This window comes from Aphelocoma coerulescens, chromosome 5 (assembly GCF_041296385.1).
Source record: "Aphelocoma coerulescens isolate FSJ_1873_10779 chromosome 5, UR_Acoe_1.0, whole genome shotgun sequence".
NCBI classification, from domain to species: Eukaryota; Metazoa; Chordata; class Aves; order Passeriformes; family Corvidae; genus Aphelocoma; species Aphelocoma coerulescens.
In genome coordinates, this window is record NC_091019.1 from 62,091,149 (window position 1) to 62,113,558 (window position 22,410).

The following is a 22,410-nucleotide window of genomic DNA, read 5'->3' on the forward strand; positions in this document are numbered from 1 at the left end:
ATTTTTTCCCTTTAAAGAAGGCCTGCAAGAGTTGAGATCTTGTGGATTATCTCAGAGATCTGGGCACACACACAGGATCACAGGGAAGGAGGGAAGCAGGATTCTCTGGGTTCTGTCAAACCACAGCTCTTGCAGTCCCCAGGGCTGGGCAGAGCTTGGTGTGGTCCCACACACTGCACCCTGCTCCTGTTCCCAGCTCCTCAGCTGAAAATATGCCTCACATCCACGGATGGGGCACATCCACAGCAAAAACACACCTCAGAGAAGGCACATTCATTATTTTTAAGAGAGCAGAGGCAAGGAGACACAAACAGAGACAGAGAGAGGTAAGAAATGCTGAAGACACCCGTGGGGGAAAAAAAATCATATTTATTTCCAGAGTAAAAAGAATAAGGAAGTTTTTAAAAGGAATCATAATTTTGATGACTTGAAAAAAAAATCCTATTATCAGGCAGGGTGAAATACAGAAAACCCAGAGAAGAGTAAATAAATTCATTTGAGAAGGGGCAGAAAATCAATCCCTAAGCAATGCCTGAAGTTTAGCAGGCAGAAGTTAGTCCTCACCTTCTTTATAAAACAGCCTGGACTGAAACAGCTCTTGGGCCAGTGAGGGAGATGGCTGGGGAAGATGCTTCCCTCCACCCCAGCTGGGTGCCAGGGCCACCAGGACCCAAGGATGTGTCACCCTTGGGGACCTCAGGACTTGGACTTGGCTGATCCTTGTGGATCCCTTCCAACTCAGAGCATTCTGTGATTTCTGTGAGAGGTAATCTCCTCCCAAGGTAAAGAGATTTTCATTTTAATTTTGTACTGGTTGCTTTACACAGGAAATGTCAGCTGAATGAGGGGAGTTAATATAATCAGATACAGCTTAGCCAGCAAGTATATCCAAGCAGAGAAAATAAAGAGAGGCAGGTATAATTTCTCTAGACTTCCCTCACTTCCTATTGCTCTGTTGCTTTCTTTTTCTGAAGAACTACATGTATTTTTAACACATCACACAGGCAGGTCTCCCTGCCTCAGAACAGCAGGGTAACACCGAGGGACACAAGAGCCATACAGGAACCTGCAAAGAACTGACCTCTTCCCAGCTGTATGTTTCCTATACTGCCCTCACATCCTCATCAGTCCTCAAATGCCTCTGGCAGACTGTTCCGGTTTGGCCAAATTTAGAAATATATCCTCTGAGAGAAGGAACAACTACCCCTTCCCCCCTCCAGGTTCGGGAAAAAATAAATTTTCCTCGAAGGAAAGTGAAGAAGATAAAACTATTTATTTACCAAACACACGGGAAAAGGAAAATAAGGCTAAATAATAAAATGTTTCACTGTGGAGGAAAAAAAAACCTGGGAAAGTGTTAAGAGTCCTCCCTTTGGTCTCCTTGGCACTGGGGCTTGGCCCAGGGCCAGGCCCTCTGTGCCCGGTGGAAAGTCCTCCCGATGTGCTCTGAGGTTGAAAAAAACAGTCCAGTATAAAAGGGAGAAAATCCGGAATTCCAGAGAAGGAAAAGCAAAGTCCAACTCTCAGTCTCTCTCTCCGGAGAACAAGAAGCCGAAACAACTGGCCAAAAGCTGACTGGAAAGCAGCAAGCCGGGTGCTTCCTCGCTCTCCTCCCGCAGCTGGAAAAAAAAACCTGCTATCTCTGTGTGACCTTGAACAAGCTGCAAACTGCCCTGAAAAAGTTTTGCTCAGTTTTTTCCTTCCCCCTCTCAGGCTCAGTTTAGAGGCATAGAAAGGCACAAAAATTAATTTCTGGGCATAGGCAGCGATATGGGATACACATCATAACGTCACCCCAAGACACAGACTCACAGGAGTGACACCCTGCTCCCCCATCCCTGCTGCAGGTGAGCAGAACCGAATTTCCATTTTGGTCAGAAGAGCTTTTGATCAAACCAAAAAACCCCCACTCCTAAAGGTAAAGTCCAAGCACCACCAGCACTGCCTATTTTGGGTAAGTAGTTGAAGACAACGAAACAGGACAGTCTCAGGTGGGCCTAAAAACCCAGTCTTTACTGTTTGGTTGGAGTTTTTTGGGTTTTGCTAGTTTTTCTTCTTCCCCCTCCTATTTCCTCCCTCTCTTTACCCACTTTTTGGACTTTTACTTTACTGGAGGTAGACAACGGTGCCTGAGACCCCGTGAATTTGGCTATTCCCATAAACAAAACAACTAGCTAGGCATAAGAAGTCACAGGGAGCAGGGAGGATGCAGCAGTTGCTGCCCTCCAGATCAGAGGAACAAGTGGGAAGCCACTTTTTGAGCTTTCAAGCCGTGAATTATTCTCAGACTTCTTTCCAAAAAAAACTTTAAAATTTCAAATACAATTCTGATCCTCCACATTTCCAGCAAATAAACACGATGTTATGAGTGAGAGCTCACTGTTTATCAGAAGGAAACCCCTTCCTCATGAATGCCTCTTTTACCCAATGACTGGGAAGAGTCACCATCTGTAATCAGACTTGCCCTGAATTAGGTCTTTTCTTGGCAACTCTAAATGTGACCATACATGGGAATGACCAGACAAGAAAAAACCCAAGGGCCATCTTTGATCTTCCTGTTCTGTAAGCCTACACAACCTCAAGAACAACAGAGGAAATAAAAGTGAATTATTTCCAATATTTCCCACTTCCCTCAGAAAGCAGTAGCTGTACAAACATCTGAGTTATTCATTTCTCATCTCTGAGACCTTATTAGCAGCATGCTCAGCCACCAGCACAGATCTGAAACACACTCTGGATTTATGCTCATGCCCACCATCCCTGCTCAACCCTGCTTTAAATAGCCAAGCATGACACTCTTGCACGTGGATACAAACTGGGATGTAAGTCAGTAAAAGCCCTCCAGTTTCTTCTCTTTCCATCACTGGCTCTGTCATAGGCAATTAAAGCCAATTTTTAACGTCCTTTTCACCCCTGCAAGAAATTTCTCCAGGCCTCCCCAGCACACCCTGCCACTCTCCCTGTTCTCTGGTTACAAATACAAAGATTTCCCAGGTTGCTCACATCCACACTCACAGCCACGCTCGTAACTGGTATGACAATAACCAACAGGGAAATCAAAACCATCACACTATAAAATACAGTTACCAAAAAAAAAGCTACCCAGATACTTTTTTGGGGCAGCTGTCACACTAAAAACTTGCAAGTTTCCTGTGCAAAGTGAGCCTGGGAAACAGAAATGCTCATGAAGTAGATGGGAACCATTATGGAATAAAAATCATCCAGATGTTTTAAACACGTTCTATTTTAAACATGCTCCACTTTCTCCTCAGCTTGCCCTTCAACAGGCACCCAGGTGAAAAGCACGAGTGACAAAAACAATCTGTCTGAAGGACAACTTCAGGGAAATAAACGAGAGCGAGCATGAACCGGCTCCCCAGGTCTGAGATCAGAGCAGAGGGCACACACAGCTCCAGCTGTCACCAGCAGCCCTTTGCAGACTTCCCCCATCACTCAAGAAATCTCAGGCACACCACAGCATGTGGCCCCTGAAGAATCCAAACGTCTGCACTGCTCTGGAACTGATGGCAGGAACACAGACCAGAGTCCAGCTCTGAATGGAAACAAGCCAAAGTAACTCCCTTACCTTCTGTGAAGCTTCCTGTCAGAGTTATGACAACAAACACTTTGCCTTCTGGCTCCAAATCCACCTGAAAGAAAGGAAAGGAAATGTTAGAAGATTGGTTTTTTTGAGGTAGAAATTCTTCTCGGGATTTTGCCTGACTTAATCCTGCCAACATTTGATAATATTTGAACCTGTATGTATTCTCATGCATACCTTTAATTGAAAAAAAAAAAAAAAATCAAGCATCCAGTGCCCAAATTGTTCAGCATTCAGAGTTCCATAAAAAATAAGGAACTTGATTCATTCTTTTTCCTAGAAGTGCTGAACAATCTCAACCTTGCTAGAGGAAACAGAAGTATATAAAAAAAAAATATACAGTTAATAGTGTTCCAATTTGTGAGATAAATGAAGCAGGACTAACAGTAAATTCTCTGAAAAGATCAATGTGCATCTGTTTCGAGAATTATATGGATATTTCCTCCCTATTGTATTTTATCTCAGTGAAATTGTTTCAGTCTCTCAAAATACCATCAGTGCTGAGGCAAATGCTGATTTCTTACATAAATCACCTTTTGGCCTTAAACCACAGGAAATAGAAAACTCTCAGTGCTGTTACCTAAGGACTTCTTCTCGTTTAATCTAAATTAGATAGAGATAGAAATACAGAACATAATTTTAGGGATCAGAGATTCAATCCCAGTGTCAGTCAGCCTGTCCTTGAAAGAAAGCATTTATTTTTTGGTGAGTAGATTTTTCAGGATACATTTTTAATAAAGGTCTTGTTTTTAGTATTTTTTATTTACCAGCTAAAATGACATCTAAGGATTCATGAAGTTTGAGTCAGGCTGTCACACAGAAACCTCAGTTAGAAAACAAAAAACAAAAGAAAGAAATAACAAGGCACCCCCTCAACTGTTCCCACAGATTGCAAGGTTAAAATTAGCAAACAGGAGCTTCACACCTCGTGGGTATTGATCACCTGTGCAGAACAGGAATTTTGAAAATGGAGCTCCCTGGGGGAATGAATAAAGATTGCTCACCCAAACCCTCTCTGCTCCTCCTGTACAACCACAGGATGACGAGCTCAGGCTGCCCCCTTCTTCAGGGGTAACCCTGTCAGCCCCTTGATTCCTCTCCAGTGTAAACACACAGCACATCACTGGAATAAACCTCCAACCATCAACCTGAGCTCCCAGAGCAAGGGCTGAAGACCACCCCTGACCCAGACATTTGCTCGTGGTTTCCAAAAAACACTGCTGCCACGAACCAAACAGTCATTTCAAGGCACTAACATTAAGACACTGGAAAAACAGAAAGGTGAACTCTAAAGAGGAGCCAAACAGCCAAGCTGCAAACAGAGGTGAAGCACCTGCACAGCTGAAGGTGGGAGGAGGTGTCTGAGCTGGGCTGACTCTGCAGGGCTAAGGTACAGCAGCACTTTCTGCTGGCACCTCCACTCCCAGGAATGCTGACACTTCTGGGGTAAGTGAAGGGGAAGCACAGCCAGCCATGCATTTCCCTAGCCCACAGTTTGTTGCAGAAGGAGAGAAATTGTTATTTAAACTGCTGGGAATTTGTTAGGACGAGCAGAAGAAATATTTTCAGGAACAAGAATGAGCAACCATCTCATTCACACAGCTCCAGCTACAGTTCTGAGGTGCCACGCACACACTTTTATCAGTGGGACACAAAAAAGGGAAGCTACAACTGCTTGGGAAAATACTACCAAAATGCTGACTTTATGGACACTATACTCTCCACAAAAAAATAAAAATTTAAAAAAAAATTAGAATCAGTCTCACAGGGAAAATTTAAAGCAAATATTTAGCTTTGACTCAATATTAATTTTTGTGCTTGTTTGCACTGCATATTACACTGGTTTTAGGAAGCTGTGTTTGAACAGCCCTCTGTCTCCATCAATACTGAAAACATTCCCCAAAAAGATTTCAACTCCAGCAATATCATGCATCATTTTTGCCTAAATTTCAGTTCCCTGGAGAGATGTGCATCTTTGTAAGGAGATGGTTCTTTCCAAAATATATAATAACATATAATAATATATAATTACGCAAATTGATTTATGGGATACCAAGAATTCAGGTTTTATGGAAAAATCCTTACTTACTTAGGTTTCCAAAATCACTCTTCAGTGCTTATCATTTTCCTGCCAGTCTCCATACAGGGTATGTCAGACTCCTGCTTCCACAGTGACAAAGGGGATCCTTCCTCCCTTCTTCTGACACACAGTATCTCTGGTGGGATGTGGAATAAACCCTGTACTCCTTGTTCAGTCTTAAAAGCAAAGGCTTGTCAGAACTCCAGCAGCTGGGCTGAGCCAGGGGATCCAACAAAAACATCACCCACCTTCGACACGGGGCACAGACAAAAACTGGCCCAAAGTCCTGACAGACCTTGCTCCCCATCTCTGCAAACAGGATTCCTCTGCCCCTGGCACAGCACAGTCCTCTGCCCCTAGCAGTCTTACAAAACAGAAACAAAATAGTTCAGAAAGCAATAGCAGGAGATTTATGGGAGTTATAAAACAATCTCTCTCCCCTCCAGACTCCAAGATTAAAGACCAGTCAAATCCCCTATACCTACTAAGCAGCTGTGCTCATGTTGTACCACAATCCAAGAGCACTCAGCCAAGAGGACCTGAGCTACACTCAAGATCTTCTCACAGAACTGTAAGGAGGATCTAATTAAATATTACAGCTGAAAGGCTCCAAAATGAGCCTGAAGCCCCAGCATGCCAGGAGCTGCTGCAACTTTGGCACAGCAGCACTGCTGGCTGCAGGACCAATGGGGAACTCTTGTCCTAGACAAGAGTTTAAACCAGACAGTCTTAAGAGTCTCTCTAGTCTTAAATTGACAGCAACAGCATCAACAAATGATAATGAAATTAAATAATAACAGACCACAGGGAAAAGTCTGGCTTTTGGACTTGCTGGGATCTCCTTTAAGGATGAATTTGACCAGCTAGGTAGCAGCCAACACAGCTCCTGAGATAACTCTTAGACACGTGGAACGTGCCTGAAACAGAAAATAACGCCTGACCTAAAAAACTGAAAGAAAAATGCCTGACCACAGACCTGAGCTGGCCTGAGAAACATCAGCAGCTCCCTGAGAGCAACACCTGCCTGACAGGACGTGCTTCCCACCATGACACAGACACCCTGAGCCACAGCCACACCGCCCGAGTGGCCTCGTGCTGGCAGCGGCTGACGCCTGGGAGCTGCTCACACTTGCTGGACCCGTGGTGCCAGGGCAGCCCCACGTGCTGAGCTGGGTGTGAACACCAAGCACCTCGCTGGGGCCACGGGGGTGAGCTCAGCCAGCCCTGCAGCACAGCCCCTTGTGCTCCTGCCCCTGCTTCACACGCTCAGCACACACCTTCAGCACCGCCTTCACCCTTGCAGTGCAGCCACAGAAATAGCACACGCTTCGGGACGGCTCTACCCACCCAGCGACTGCAGCCAGAGCTGGGCAAGCAGAAATTGCCCAGAACCGTCTGAAAGCAGACACCCACAGATCAGGAGTTTGGTACCCTACTGTGTCCCCAAAAGGAGAAATTCCTGATGTAAGCCCTCCTTCAATCTTTCCAGTCGCCAAAGCACTTCCATCACCCGCACCTACTTTCACAGATGGAGAGGGCTTCTCACCGTGTTCTGTCACTTAGTAAGAACTGAGCACTTCAAAAGGAAGCAGCTGCCAAAGGACTGGCCCTCCAGCCACGGAAGGGATAACCCTACCTGGGCTGGCAGCCCAGGCCCTGACTCCACAATGGCACAGATCCAGCGATGCCAGTACCTCCCAGCACCAGCAAACAGCCTCGGGACCCAGCCTCCTAACAGCAGTGTGGGTGTAACACAAGTACCATGCAGACGCCAAGTTTTGCTCCTCACTTCTTTTCTGGTTTTTTATTTCCCAGCACTGATTGTGGCTGCTTAAAGGCAAAATCCCTACACTTTTGCAGAGAAGCAGGGTTTTGCAGTATTAACCTTGACAGAGTTATTAAAGTCCAAAATAGACCATGAAATCAGTTTGGGTCAACAAGGCAGCTGATGTTCTTTCTTAAAGAAAGCAGAAGAGGCTCACAGAAACTCAACAGCCTGAGGGCAGCACAGATGATGCTCAGGGAGAACTCCTACACCACAATATACGAGATAAGTGATACAGGAATCTAACCACCCATATGTATTTGACACAATCATCAAAGAGTAATACATACAGAGAAAAGTTTCCTACTGCCAAGATCTATCTGGCATGGGATAACTTATTTTAGGGAATCACAGCCTTATGCCTGGAAGGTTTAGTAACAAAGCAAAAGAAAAGTCCTGTTGTATTGGGAGAAGCAAAGGAGAAGTATGAAATTCTATGCATGCCTGATATCGTGAATGCTGTGCGGTGCAGTGATCTCAATAAATCAAACTAAACTGGTGGCGAGCAGCATCACACCACCAGCAGGTAGACCTGTGAACAATCATCACCCTCCCCTCTCTCCAGTGCTTTCATCCACAGCCCGGTCCCCCAGGGAAGAACCAGGAGGAAAAACATAGACTTTCTGGCTGGTTTAGAGGTAACTTGGCCAAGTTTTAGCTCACTGGGAGAGGAAAGTGTGCTTATCAGTGTAGTAAATCCTTTAGTCACCCTCAAAGAAATGAAGGCAGTACGTTTGTCCACAGCACAAGGGGTGGAAAAGATCAACTGCCGGAGCTCAGCTGTCTCTGTGAGAACAGCACAGGATTTTGGCCCAGAGCTAAGCACACACTTTAACTTCTGCTGAACCCCACGGCCGTACCCGGGAAAACAAGCACTGGAGGATTTGGCAAGCGAGCTGGAAACAGGCAGGTAAGGATGATGAGTTCAGCCACGGCTTCATTACATTTCCACTGCGAGGCACAAGCCCGTGCCAGGACAGTGTGCTGGGAGTTAGGAACTCCACTGCTAACCCAAACCACTCACATGGTGCCCCATGCCTGAACTTGCTGGGATCGTGCTGCTCCACGTGACTTCAAAGGCAGCTACCAGGGACTGGTTTCCCACAAGGAGGGGCCCCAGTCAACCACCTCACACACCTTCCCCAGAAAAGGGCTGTACTCACATCGTTCCCAGCAACAGGGCCAGTGTTATTTACTCCCCTTCTCTGCATTATAAAAAATAAGCCAGTTCAGGAGTGGAACAGATGCAGGGAGACCAAAACAGGGCTCCTTAATCACATCCCTTCACACATATAATAAAAACTGGTCGTGTGTGATTCATCAATGGAAGAGGTTTGGAAAACAAATTCAGAAGGAGGGTAATCTCTCAGGCAACATATCAACACCCAGCTGAAGCATCCACTGAACTCGAAGAGCAGGTATAGTGAGTTGGCCTCCGAGAGAGCCCGGCCTGCCCCTGGGAAAGGATGGGAAGAGGCAGATCCAAAAGGTGCCTGCCTGCGAGTCGCTCACCCTCCAAAGTGGAGATGAGGTATAGATAAGGTGGGCCTCCAGGATGAAAAGACATCCTCAACACTGCACCTGGCATGAGCATTAAATCTCACAAACACAAGTTTACAAGATTTTTTTTTTTCTTTTTTTTTTCCCCTCCCATCCCCACAACAGATAATCCAGTCTGGGAAGTCTGATCTGAGGTACATCAGAATCAGTGGGAATCTTTTTATTGTGTTTGGATCAGACACAAAAGACGACTGTGTTTACCCTGGAGCCTAGAACATCCTTTCTCCCATTGCTGCCCCATCCTTCCTTCCCCACAGGCACAATCCATAAGCATCCCAGAAGAACAGCCTTTTTCTAAGGCATGTCAATGCTGACATGGCTTCAAAAACAGAACAGGCCAGACACTTGCAGTGAGTAAAGCAAATATAAAAGCTACCTAGGGACTTCATTTGCTTAATTAAACAAGTAGCTATATCTTTTGACTTCCTACATAATTTTTAATTTTAATTAACGGAACTGCATATGTAATCAGTCATTCGTAGAGGCAATTCCCAAGGCTCTGTTCAGTCGAAAGAGCTGAAAGTCTGGGTTAGGCTAAAGCTGGTTTTTCACATGCCTCTAGTTATTTCTTGTCATCTTTCTTGTTTAAGCTCTTACCAGATCATGCTTATGGAATGTCAGATCTTTCTGCATTTTAATAAGGTAGCACCTCCTTGGACAGGTCAAATGGCAATTTTCTCAGCCAAACACACGGTGTCTGGATTAATCAGTCCCTCTCATACTTTTCAAGGCTGACACGCACCTGTCTATCAAGTCAGACACCTTTGAAAATCCTCAGGGCTGTCTAGTACAAAGGGGATTTTGCATTTCCAGACCAACAGACTGAAGTGCTTTTCCTACAAATGCACAGCATGCACTTTTTAAGATTCAAATTAGGGTGATTAAAAAAAAAAAAATGCAAACACACACACAACAGGGTACCAAGTATCTTCTTATTCCTGCAAAGGCTGCCAAGTGCTCAGGGCAGTAATTCCCACATGGATAGCACTGGGAAAAGGCTGCCAATCCCACCTGCAATCACCAGGTCCATGTACCCCGAGTGCTGAAGCCCTCGCAGTTCACCTGAACACAAGTTTAACACTCTGCAGCTAAACTCACGCATGGGTGGAAAGTGAGTCCCTCTCAAAACTCCTATAACCAGTTATTCCAGCTATTACTGTAATACTGTCATTCTAATTTTTTGTTTCAGGACAGCTGCTTAAAATACTACTTTTGTTTTCGTTCAAGCTGCCTAATTACAAGCTGTGCACCAGCCATGAACAAGCATGCATAACTAATGACTCTTAGCCAATCCTGGACACTTTAATCAATTTTAGTCTGGTTTCATCCAAGAGATTACCCACCTCTACAGGAGATTTGCTCAGGTAGGAATAGGATTTATTTATCCTGTGAAAATTCCTGACATGAAAACTTGCTTTAAGAGCTGCAAATAAAATATAGATAATAAAGGAGGTTTCAAATCTTAAAAAAAAAAAAAAAAACCCTTTCAAAAGCATGAGCCAGAGCCTGCTCCTAATGGTGTTACACCAATTTATATTGCTTTTGAGAAATCTCACCTCTAAAGCAATGAATGATTTAAAACTAATGGCTGCAGGCAGATGCTCTTTAGTATACTTGAAAAAAAAATAGTGTTATAAAGTTAAAAAAAGAGAAACACAGACAGGACTGGTTCAGGGACTACTATGTTTTCGTTCTCCTTATACTTCCAAATAAAAACAACAACAACTCTCCAGAGGGATTTTTTACCTTTTTTTTCCCCAAGCTGTGCAGCAGGGGGAGGGGATCCAATTGCCTGTTTCGAAATCCCACGGTACTGACGTTCACTGAGACAAGGCACTGATCCCAACAGTACCATCACTGAGTAAGGACCCACTCTTTTAGAAATTTAAGGGAAATTCAAAACAAAATGGGAGAACGTGGGAGAGTCTACGAATGCCATGCACACACTGGAGTCTGCAGCAGAGGAGAGTTTCCATCCACAGCCTCATACAGGTGTGGGGCTAGAAATGACTTAGCTGGAAAATGGACTGAGAAGAAAACACAAAGGATGACCAGACCCTACCAGTGAGGACCCATTTTCTGAGGACACAGAACATGCCAAGCACAGGATGACTCCGCAAAGAGCCACGAACAGCAAAGCTGCTGGAACCACCCCAGTGATGGCACATGGTGGCCAGGGGAGATGCCAGGCAGAGAGAAGAGGCTGCTCTGAGCCTCCCTGAGCAGCCCCTGCAGAGAGAAGGGGCAGGACACCACATCTGCCCCCACAGTTCCCTCCCACAGCCCGTGTGAAACCAGAACCACGTGAGCAGGACGGATGCTGCCCTTCCCTACCACAAGCACATACAAGCAAACCTTTAGCTCTGCTGAGCACAATTAAACCTCAATTATTCACCATATTTCTTTGTAAGGCCATGCCAAGTACCACCATGTCCAGTCCATCCCTGTATTTTCCTTCCAACTCCTCTTGCCTTCCTCCTACAGCTAATTTTTTTTTTTAAGGGATGGGAAGGAAAATCACAGATTACTTTAATTTCCCAAAGGCAAATACTGACATCAATGCAGGACCACTAAATTAAAGGATGGCAAATGCAGGGCTTCATTTTCAGCTGTCTGAACACTTGATTACAGCAAATACACCCATGCTCACATTCAGTAGCTGCTATCAGGCTAACAGTCTTGCATAACCAATGTATGGAAATCTGCCTGCAAACACCTCTGTGTGCAACTGCAGGTAAAAGAGGATGAAAGTGGGAAAGGGTCTCTGCTCTTGAGAGGACTTCAAAACTGTTGGGAGTTTTGACCAATAAATAAACAACAAAAATCTTCTATTTCCATGCAATGAACAGTAGCAACACACCAATGAATCTCAGTAACCAGTTACTACCAGCAAAACAAAAATCTCTGAATAGCTGTAGAGCTGGAGTTGTAAAGGGATGATGTTGACAGCTCACGTTTTAGGTCTATCACTGAGCACACAATGCAGGGGTTGCCCTCTTCTATCTCCAAGATCCCAATATTATCAACAAGCATGTTTTCTATCTCCTACATTAACTCAAAATAACTTGGCAGACAAGCCAGGAAATTGTGCCACTTTTTCTGTTTGCAGCAATAAAGAAATAAATTCATTGACTGGTGCCAAGTAGGCAAGTTGGTGGCACTTCCCACGTGGAAACATTCCAAGGGCCACCACAATGAGGAGCTGAGCAGAGCTTTCTCAAAGTAAAGCAGTGACACAGCTGAGCTTAGCACTGAGGCAGTGTCCCCCAGGAGGGAAAGAGCAGTGAAAAAGCAAGCCCAGGTAGCCCATGCACCAGCCAGTGCACACCAGATACCTGGGTTTGGCCCAGAGAGGAACAGAACAAGCACCAGGCAGAAATACAGAGGAGAAACAAAAAAGACTGGGCAGAGAAGCAACAACAGTTCTCTCAGTCTTGAGGAGTCTTCCAAGGCACAGCATTCACCTTCGGTTTTAATTAACCTCCCTAACAAATCTAGGCCGACTTTATGAATCATTTATGGCTTTACATTAAGTAGCACAGTCTGCACATGGTCTGAGGTTCTGTGTCCAGGGCACTCTTGTTGGTCGCCCAGGGACCACCACTGCACAGCTACAGCAGGACAGCACTTAGGTGTAACTTAGGGGGAATCCATTGGGTTGTACACTGTCAGGCAGAGCCCCCAAGACCCTGTTCATGGATCCAACCCAAGGAACAGGGACCCCATAACCAGCTGCCACACTATGCAAAGACCCCCTCTGCAGCTGTCTCCCCACTACCTTGCTCACTCACTTACTTGCGTTGTTCTCCACTATTCAGTGCTAGGAAATATTTTCTTGTTATTCATAGGTTTTATTGCATAATCCTAAGCTTCTGAGAAATTATTCTCATTTGAGTCTCCATTAGGTGTGTCACTATTTTTAAAATATCTTCCTACTACATATAATTCATTTGGTGTACTGCTGCTTTTCCATTTTTGTTCAATACCTCTCTCTTCTTTCTAAAACCAGGCCACAGCAGATGAGATCATGAACCATTAAAACCCATTAGTCCTCCAGATACAATCCATCAAATTTCTCAACACCTCAGGTAGAAAGGGGAAAGGTCACAACTTTTTCCTATTTCATCCACTTCTGTCAGATACCGAAGAGCCAAATACCATCCTTTTAACAACAGTTAAAAGTTAAGTCCTGGTGGTACAGCAAAAGGCAAACTGATGGAAAAGTTCAGTCATTTATGATGCTTGATCACTAATAATGAGCACTGTAAAACTAAGAAAGAAGGATTCTGGAGGGAGATGTGATCAGCATCTCAATGCCTGCAGCTTGATGGCAGGAAGATGTGGTTGCACAGCACAGAGGCACAGATGCAAACCAACAGCTCTGCAGAGGGCTTGATCTACAGGCACCTTCCTTCTTCTTCCCTCCGTTCGACACCAAGTGTTGGAAAGATCTTTATTGATCTTTACTACACTGGGGACAGCTGGAACCCTGAAAAGTGGATGGCAGAAGTTTCAGGAAGGCCCACAGTGCTGGCTGTCACCCAGGCTGCCATCCTGGTGTCACATTCCTACGGTGGTGTTGCTGTGTCTCTCCCGAAGCCAATGTGATGGAGCTGCACACGACACTGTACACTCCAAACACATCAAAACACATCCCACACATCTCCACCTTTCCAGCCAAAGACAGAAAAGCCCCTCTGGGTGCTGAGGAAATCTTACACCATCAGTTTTATAGACAAGGAAAGCAACATATGGGGATGGCAGGAGCAGAGGTAAAAACAGGGCTTGGGGTCTTCAAAAACCAGACCCAGCCCACTGCACGGCAGGCACACTGCTTGGAGAAGTACAAAGGGGACTCTGCAAAACCCACAAAAGCAACAGGTGCCTGGCTCCACAGAAGTCCAGACATCAAGAAGAATCAACTGCTCCAAAGCACCAGAACTCTCAGTCTTTCAGTGACTTTAAAGCCTTGAGCTAAGTGCATTGAGGGGCACACAACACCACCCCTGTCAGCATCACAATGAATTAATTTATGCGCAGGATCAAGATATCAGCAATATTTCTGGCAAAACCTAAGATTTCTAATGGCATGTCTTAGGGGCATGGCAGTCTTTGGAAGCACAGCTCCCAACACAGCTCACATCCCCATTTAAAGTCTTAACCACATTACTCATCCTTAGTGAGGATACAAATAGGAGAGATTAAATCCAGAAACTTTCAATCGTGGCATGGGCTGTAATACCACAGGGAAGCCTAAGCACCTCTGCTCTGATAATCCTTCCCAGATCTGGAATTAATTATCACAGTGACTTCCTTCTTCCTCCTCTCGCTTCCTCACCTGGCAGCTTCTTAGCACTGAAACCATTAAGGACTAACATTTATACCCAGCTGGTATTAATCCACCACATCCCCTCTCCATGTTGCAAGATGATCTGCCCAATGATTTGAGCCAAAAGGATGAAAAGCAAACTACCGAATATGAGTGCCATCTCACAGGAGAGAACCTGCTTGGGACACAGGGAAAGATGAAAAGAAAGGTTTGAAAGTACTTTACCCCACATACTCCCTCTCCCATTCCCTGCCAACCACTTATGGGATTGCTCCACATCCCTGGTACACACATCCCAGAACACCCTGTAAAAGCAGTAGCAGTTTCTGTTCTGGCTGCATAGCCAATGAGATGTTTCCAAAGGTACAAAAAAAAAAAAAAAAAAAAGAAAAAAAAAAAAAAGGAGTGCCAAGGCATGCACTCCCCCAGCATTCCTGAAGGTATGATGCTTGCTCCTGGTGTCCAGATGTTCCTGCTCATGTCTCTGCTCCAATCCCACGAGGTCCAGTGCTGAGAGCCACAATCAAGTCTTCAGGCAGCAAAAAGAATGTAGGTTGCAGCTGACAACACCCAGAAAGGACACGCCATTGCCAACATTTGCTTTGCCAAGTTAGATCATATCCTATTTGTAAAGTGGGTTTTGTTCATGGGTTTGGTTTTCTGTTTGGGTTTTTTTTTGGTGAGGATGAAGGAAGAGTACAATCAAAATACTTCTGTGAAACAGCAGTTAGAAAAAAGGGTGCAGAGATGAGGTTTTTCATGGGGAAGGACAGTGGGTTGGATATCAGTACCAAAAATAATTAGGAAAAAAAAATTGTCCTGAAATCCTGAGGCCAAGAATTACAATAAGAGACAGACTGTCCAAGACCAAGCAATTTTTAGTCCCATCAAGTCTGTGATTACAGTTTTCCTCATCTACCTCATGAGAGAGATGATCTCACTACCCACTTGTGACCATAAAGTCACAGCTGTGACTCCAGCAATCAAGCTGAGCCAGGAAGGAGCTGAACACCATTGGCCTCCAGCCTTCCCAAGCCACTGGATGGTGACGAGGTGCCGTGTCACTGGGATGTGCTGTTCAGCTGACCCAGCCACTTGCCTCCCTCTGAAGGACAGAAGGCTCTCCTGGGGTTTGTTACAACTGCAAGCTGACAGGCAGCTGTCACATATTTCCCCTTTTTAGTATTTCCTTTTCCCTTTCCAAAGTGTGGTTTAAGATGAGGAACCAACGTGACCAAGATTTACCTTGGATTAAAAAACACCAGAGGGTGGAGACACCCAGAAAGGGAACGTAGAGGAAAAGGTCAGAACACGGCTGGAGTGGTTTTGCTCACAGGTCGATCGAAAACATAACTTGGTGCCGACCACATTTCCCATTCAAAACTCAACAGCACCCACAAAGCTGCAGATAAACCTTCTTCTCTTCCAACAAAGCTTTTGCTGAGGATTGCCACAAGCCCCAGCACACGGCAACCCCAGGTAAGCCAAGAGCAGGCCAGGCTCACTTACAAAGCCAGTCATATTTAGGACAACTGCTGTCATGTTCCCTCCTTGACAAATGTTTAGTTTCTTTGTGAATGGAAGGCCTGGCATTTTATCTGTGCCAGAGTGCTGCATGTGTTTTATATACAAACACACATGCTTTTAACTCCAGCACACTAATGTGTTTAAAGTATAAATTCCCTCCTGGAGAAAAGCACATCCCCATCTGGGTGGCACAGCTAATGTGGACCTTATGCTCCTCTTCCTGCTGACAAACAGCCCTTGCTAAGGGGGACACATTCCCTTAATTCACAAAGCAAGATTTTATTCACTCCGGGAAAAGTCATATCAATTTTAGTCTTATACCTTAATTCTCACCAGCTGAGGACAGAAATCCCTTGGACAGCGTTTATCTCCTCTGAAAATAAAATCAAATCACTTTCCTTCTTTAAGATTTACCAAGCCTTGTAATATAAAGCCAAGAAGCCACCCAGCTCCTGTCCTCTCAGCAAGCACCCTGGGGGGAAGCAAATGAAAGAGATCCAGTCCCTCTAATGACTGATCCACATTCAGTGAAGGGAAATATTACAAACACAGTTCCCTAAGAAAGATAATAAAACACCTAACACTGTTCAACTCCTAACATACATTATACTGAAAGAGCCCGAGATAGGATTACCGTAGCAAGGCGTTTGATGGAACCATAAAATAAATCGTAAAACAGTTTTGTTTGGAAAGGGCATTAAAGATCATCCAGTTCCAACCCCTTGCCATGGGCAGGGACACCTTCCACTAGAATGGGTTGATCAGAGCCCTGTCCAGCCTGGCCTTGAGTAATTGATCCTGACCTGGAGCTGCTGACTGGATCTTGGCTGCACCACGAATTGTGACTTTCCATGATTCTAAAAAACTCCTCTTGCAGCCCAGCAGAGTTTGAAAGGCTTCAAGGGCATTACCACACAGAGCAACATGAAACAGGGGGGTGGTTTCAGATACTGAGATAGACAGTCTGAACAAGTACTGACCCACTGGAAAATTCACAGCAAGAGATGGAAAGATCTGGTACTCTTCAAACACCTACATGTTCTGGCTGTGGCTTTGAAGCAAGCCACGACACTGTCTATTGTAAAGAGCACTGTTCCTGTGGAAACACTTGCTTAATATTGTCAGAGATGGACTAAGAAGAAATGCTATAGGTGTACAGAATTTTGCAACTACCCATTTACTGGCTAAAATATATACAGCCAAAAGAAAAAAAAAATTCCTTTTCTTACTGTTAACAGCGAAAAACATTATCAGGCACTTAAACAAAACATTTTTGTGCAGCTGAAGTAATTACAAAAAACCCAAAAGCAACAAATCCAAATTTCATAGAATCATAGAATGGTTTGGGTTGGAAGGGACCTTAAAGACCATCTCATTCCTACCCTCCTGCCACACACAGGGATACTTTACCTAGACCAGGTTGCTCCAAGACCCATCCAACCTGGCCTTGAACACTTACAGAGATGAGAGATCTGCAAATTTTTCTGCAAATGAAATTTCCTATGACCAGGATTATTAACATGAAGAGACAGTTTAGCCAACCTAGAAAGGAACCACAAAACTGAGAAAATGTTGATGAGCTTTTTTGAGGTCACAAAGATGTTTTCAGAGCAATCTTTCAGAAGCCAAGCACGGGGACACCAAGGGCTGTTTAAAACCAGCAAGCTCAGTTACTCTTTTCTCACCTAATGCTCATGTTGAAAACAGGAACAGGCGCTTCAAAAATGTTACTAAAATAAGAAGTGCATTGCTTAAAAACAATGAGTACTGCATATGCATTGCTGAGGCAAGTCTCTTTGCACTAAGCTTATTTATATATAGAAATAACACCAGTGACCTCGTATTAATCACAGACACAGCTTTCTCCATGACAAAGGGAAATGACAAACCTGCAAGGGCACACCAGAAACCTTCCGAGATCACATCCAAGTATGCCAAAACATGTGACAACTTGAATGATCTTTGCTCCTCTTTGAAGAAATACACTCAGATCCTGCAGTATTACTCTTGACAAAATCAGAACCGTACAATTTTAAAATGAACCACGTGATGATTTTAGATACGGCTTCAACTCTCAGTTCTCAGGTTCTTCTCAAAATTCTGAAGCTTTCAATTCTAAGAACTTTAACCAAGATAGTGCTAATCAGAAAGAACATAACCAGCCAAAAGGGTTCCTCCCTGCTCCACACAGCGCCAAGCGAGACCCGAAATGAGTGTGTGTCGTGTCCTGCCTGTGCCACAGCACACAGGCGTTCCCAGGCAGCTCTACACCACAGCATGAACATCCTGCTCTCCTGCAGATATGCAGCCACACACAGCAACTCTCACCCGAGAGAGAGGGGAGCAGCCACGGCTCCCAAAACCCCTCCAGTGGAGCACAGGTAACCTCAGAGGGGGCTTGGTACGTGTCCAACAGTGGCCATCGGAAACTGATGGGAAAGCACAGGGTTGATGATGGTTTAAGATGAAGGAGGGTGCATATTAGAGATTAGGAAGAAATTCTTCCCTGTGAGGGTGTGAGGCCCTGGCACAGGTTGCCAAGAGAAACTGTGGCTGTCCCATCCCTGGAAGTGTCCAAGGCCAGACTGGATGGGGTTTTGAGCAACCTGGTGTGGTGGAAGGTGTCCCTGCCCATGGCAGGGGGTGGAACTTTGATGAGCTTTAAGGTCCCTTCCAACCCAAACCGTTCTGTGATTCTGTGAACTGATAAATCATTAACCAAAATACAAAGAAAAACCATCCTGGCATCAAGCTTTGACCAAAAGCAGATTAAGAGCCCCAGCTGCCCCAAAATTCCACCCCCGCCTCTTCTTCCGGCCGCCACCACTCCTCTGCAAAGGCAGCACAATGGACGGCTGCTTTCACACGACTCCAAAACCACAGCTAACAGCCCCCCACACGGACTCGTCTGGTGTTTGACTGATGGTTTCTTCAGCAAGCTCAGCTGTGAAATGGGGTAGGCAAGAAGCAGAGACGCAAGCAGGAAGCTCTCCCCCTCTCCTGCTGCACAGCGACTGCCCATGGGGCAGAGGAGGGCAAAAACCTGCTGGGTGCCCTCCTAGATCTGCCCCGTGCCAACTGCCAGAGCCCACAAGTCACAGGCCTGCTGAAAAAGTGCTCCACCATGTTTAAACAGAAAACTCTTTCCTAGACTGGGTGACTTTGCAAGTATTACATTAGCCCAGATGGAAAGGTTCATACTAGCACACGAACCTATTTTGTCTACAAGGGGCTGAAAATCATTCTCTGAGGATGTGCAGCATAGCCCGAATTTTTGATGATTTATTCCTGAGCCTCCAGAATCCAGGAGTCTGCTCTTTGTTTCAGCACTGTCACTCCAAGAGGATGACAAGCCCTAAGGATGTGGATATAGGGAGTCTTGGCCTGCAGAGACAGCTCCTCTACAGTAAATATGGGGGGGTTCCACTGTCCTTCAGGTAGAGCTGGAGATCTCAGCCTCAACCTGTGGGAATGCACCAAAGAAACTTTTATCTATTCCTGTACCATTTATTTTGTCTACATCATACCCTCTTTGTCCCTCAAAGGGAAAAAATAAAGCCCCACTTCCTGGGCTGACTATCACAGCTCTAGACCTTGCTCCTTTCTTGGACATGAGCAAAACGAATTTGATGATGTAGGTTTTGATAAACCATTCAGCAAGAAGAAAGCAAAACATGTCCCTTTCTACAACCAAGGAAACAGGGAAAAATATCATCTTTATTGACATGACAGGCTAGATGTTACTAAAGCTAATTATTTGAAAGCATGGTCAAAATTAGTTCCTATCATTAGGCATTGATATGATTATTGTAACAGGGGCTAATTTTTGAGAGGAAGATGGCTTATCCTAGCACTGCTGGGTTTCCACCCAGTTCTGCTCCACCCTAAGGTGAGAACAGCTTAGTTGCTTGTAGAGTAGCTACTAAATGACCACAGGTATGTCCCATTACGTTCAAGAAGACTAAATAAACCAGCATTTCTTCTTAGCTGCCACATCACGAGTCCCTTGCAGAAACAAGGGACAGAAACTTCTAAAAAAGGAAACTGATCGCAGGGTCATTTTCAACAGTCTCCAGTAAATCACCCTCTCTCACAAGCCAGTCTTGTACTTGGGAAGTACCCAAAGCTGGACTTTTTACTGCTACTGAGTAAGCAGATAATGAAGCAGTAAGCGTGGGGCACCGTGCTGAAAACTGATTATCAGTAGCAATACTCCCACCAAGCCCTGTTAGGAGATGGAGGCTCACCCTACACACTCAACACCACCGTAGCTTTTGGATTAACAGTGTGTTCCAATGAGTAGCTCTGACAAGAAATCCCACCATGGGTTTGGACCACACGGGAGCACTTTCCTCACATGGCTGTATTTTCTTCCAGGCTCAGGAGCAAACTGCCTTAGAGAATAAATTTTCATTGAATATATTAATGTGAGATGCCTCAGTCTGTGAATAACCCAGATAATAAACTCATTGACGGAAGCCAATTCCTTCCTTTCTCAGAGCACCATGGGCACTCGCTGTGCCCCATAAATAATGTACAACCCAGCCATCATTATCAACTCTGGTTGCATGCAAGGAGGAGGAAGGAAACGTGTCCAGTTCTTGTCCCAATTAGCCAGTGCAAAGCTGGCAGTGTAACTCCATCAAAGCCATGGGGAATCCACTGACATAAACCTGACAAGCAACAGCAGACGCAAGCACCAGGCTCCTGTTCTCCAGGAATCTCACAGAACACACAGGCAAACTTTTTAAAAATAAGTGAAAAAGGAAGAAGGCAACTTTCCCACTGATGTTATCAAAAATTGATGCCAGAAAGAAGTGAGGTATGGAGAGCTCCATGTGTGTGCCAGCTTACACGTGAGGGGAGGATAACATTTAAAGCATGTAAAATTTAAAAGAATTGAAGGATATGGGATAGAACAAAACATGCACTAAATCAATCCCAAATTTCACTACTTGGAATTCTATTTTTCCTCTGCCCTTCAGTCCGGGGGAAGAGGCCAACAAGCTATATGTCCTTGTTTACCAAGAAAATAAATGCAGGACAAAGGAGGAATTCGAACAGGATAAGCTAGTCTTTCATTAGTCATTCCTGATTTAGACAACCTTTGTTATTCTGAAGGAGCAAAGCCCAGAACTGAATACATTTAGTATGGGATGAGCACACTGAGCAGTCTAGGTGGAGAGAATTCCTCTAGGAACTAACCCACACGTGGACAAGCCTGCTCCAACGCTATCAGAGACAGCACTGATTTGCCAACTATTTTGTCAGATAAAAGCACTTTGGAGCACAGACATCCCATGCTGACTTTTATTGTCATAGTGAAACTGTCATCCCCTTTCCTATCCTGACTGTGGAGCCAGCCAGCTCCTGAGAACTGCCACAATCCTAAATGATCCCTCTGACAGTGCACTTCTCTCTCTGACTCACATCCACAGCACTCAGCACCACTACAACTGGTCCTGCTTGAACCTACTACAGCATCTACGAAACTGTGAATGATGGCAAAGATTTTTCTATCCAAAAATGACAAAAGGATTCCCAAACTAAGACCACTTTGGTATCATAGAAGGTTTAAGATACTAAATGAGGCAAGTGGACATGTGCATGAAGACTTTAATTTACATGGGATGTCTTGCTTACATGACAGAGTAAAATTAAATGCACTCATGAGAAAAAATGCAAAAGACCATGCTATGCTAAAATGCAGACTAATGACAAGGAATTAAAGAAAAAAGAAACAAGCAAAGGCAAAACAGAAACCACAGAGCAGGCCAAAGAGCGAGAGAGGGCTAGAACCCAGAGGTGCTCTACAGAGGTGTGAGCTGCTTTTTCACACCAAATGAGACCAGTTGACAAGTCAAAACCCTGTCTCCAAGAATGGCTGACATACAATATATGAGAGAAAGGCAAGAAAAACACCTCCATGTCAGATATGGAGCTACCACCTAAAACCTCTCCTCAGCCCTTGGATGCACATCATCAGACAATCTGTCACTGTGATTCCTACTATTAGATGTGAAGTCCTGGGACAGCAGACACACAGCCTGTTTCTCACATCCTGTCCCTCAGTCCCCTCATTCTGAGAGATTACTGGGCTCTACTGAGCCGTTAGGTGATTTCGCACTGCAAATGATTTTGCTGGTTTTTTTAAACATACAGCAAGCATGCAATATTCATACAGCAAATCACACATTTAGAAATGTGCCTTGCATGGATGTATTTTCCTCCTTTTGATAGAAATATCTGTATTGGAGTAAAAAGTTAAAAAAAAAAAAAGAAATTCCACTAAGTCCCAAATACCATTCTCAAGATACCAAAGCTGCCCAACTCATGTTTCTGCACCAATACTTCATCTCCTGCCTGTTCCACAGAAAGATCCCTCCTGGAAGGAGTCTGGAGAGCTGCCACTGTATCACTGATACAAATACAACCATACAAATACACTCATGAAACTCAATACTTATGAAACTAGGCAGGTGAACACC

General features: G+C 44.7%; 1 protein-coding gene across 1 annotated transcript in view; it reads right to left on the reverse strand.

The window, feature by feature from the left end:
- The window catches only part of PRKCH (protein kinase C eta), a 121,057-nt gene that overhangs the window by 90,290 nt on the left and 8,357 nt on the right, over positions 1–22,410 (reverse strand). The window contains exon 2 of the mRNA XM_069018503.1: positions 3,587–3,650. Coding sequence (XP_068874604.1) covers positions 3,587–3,650 — 64 coding nt within the window. The remainder of the gene's footprint in view (positions 1–3,586; positions 3,651–22,410) is intronic.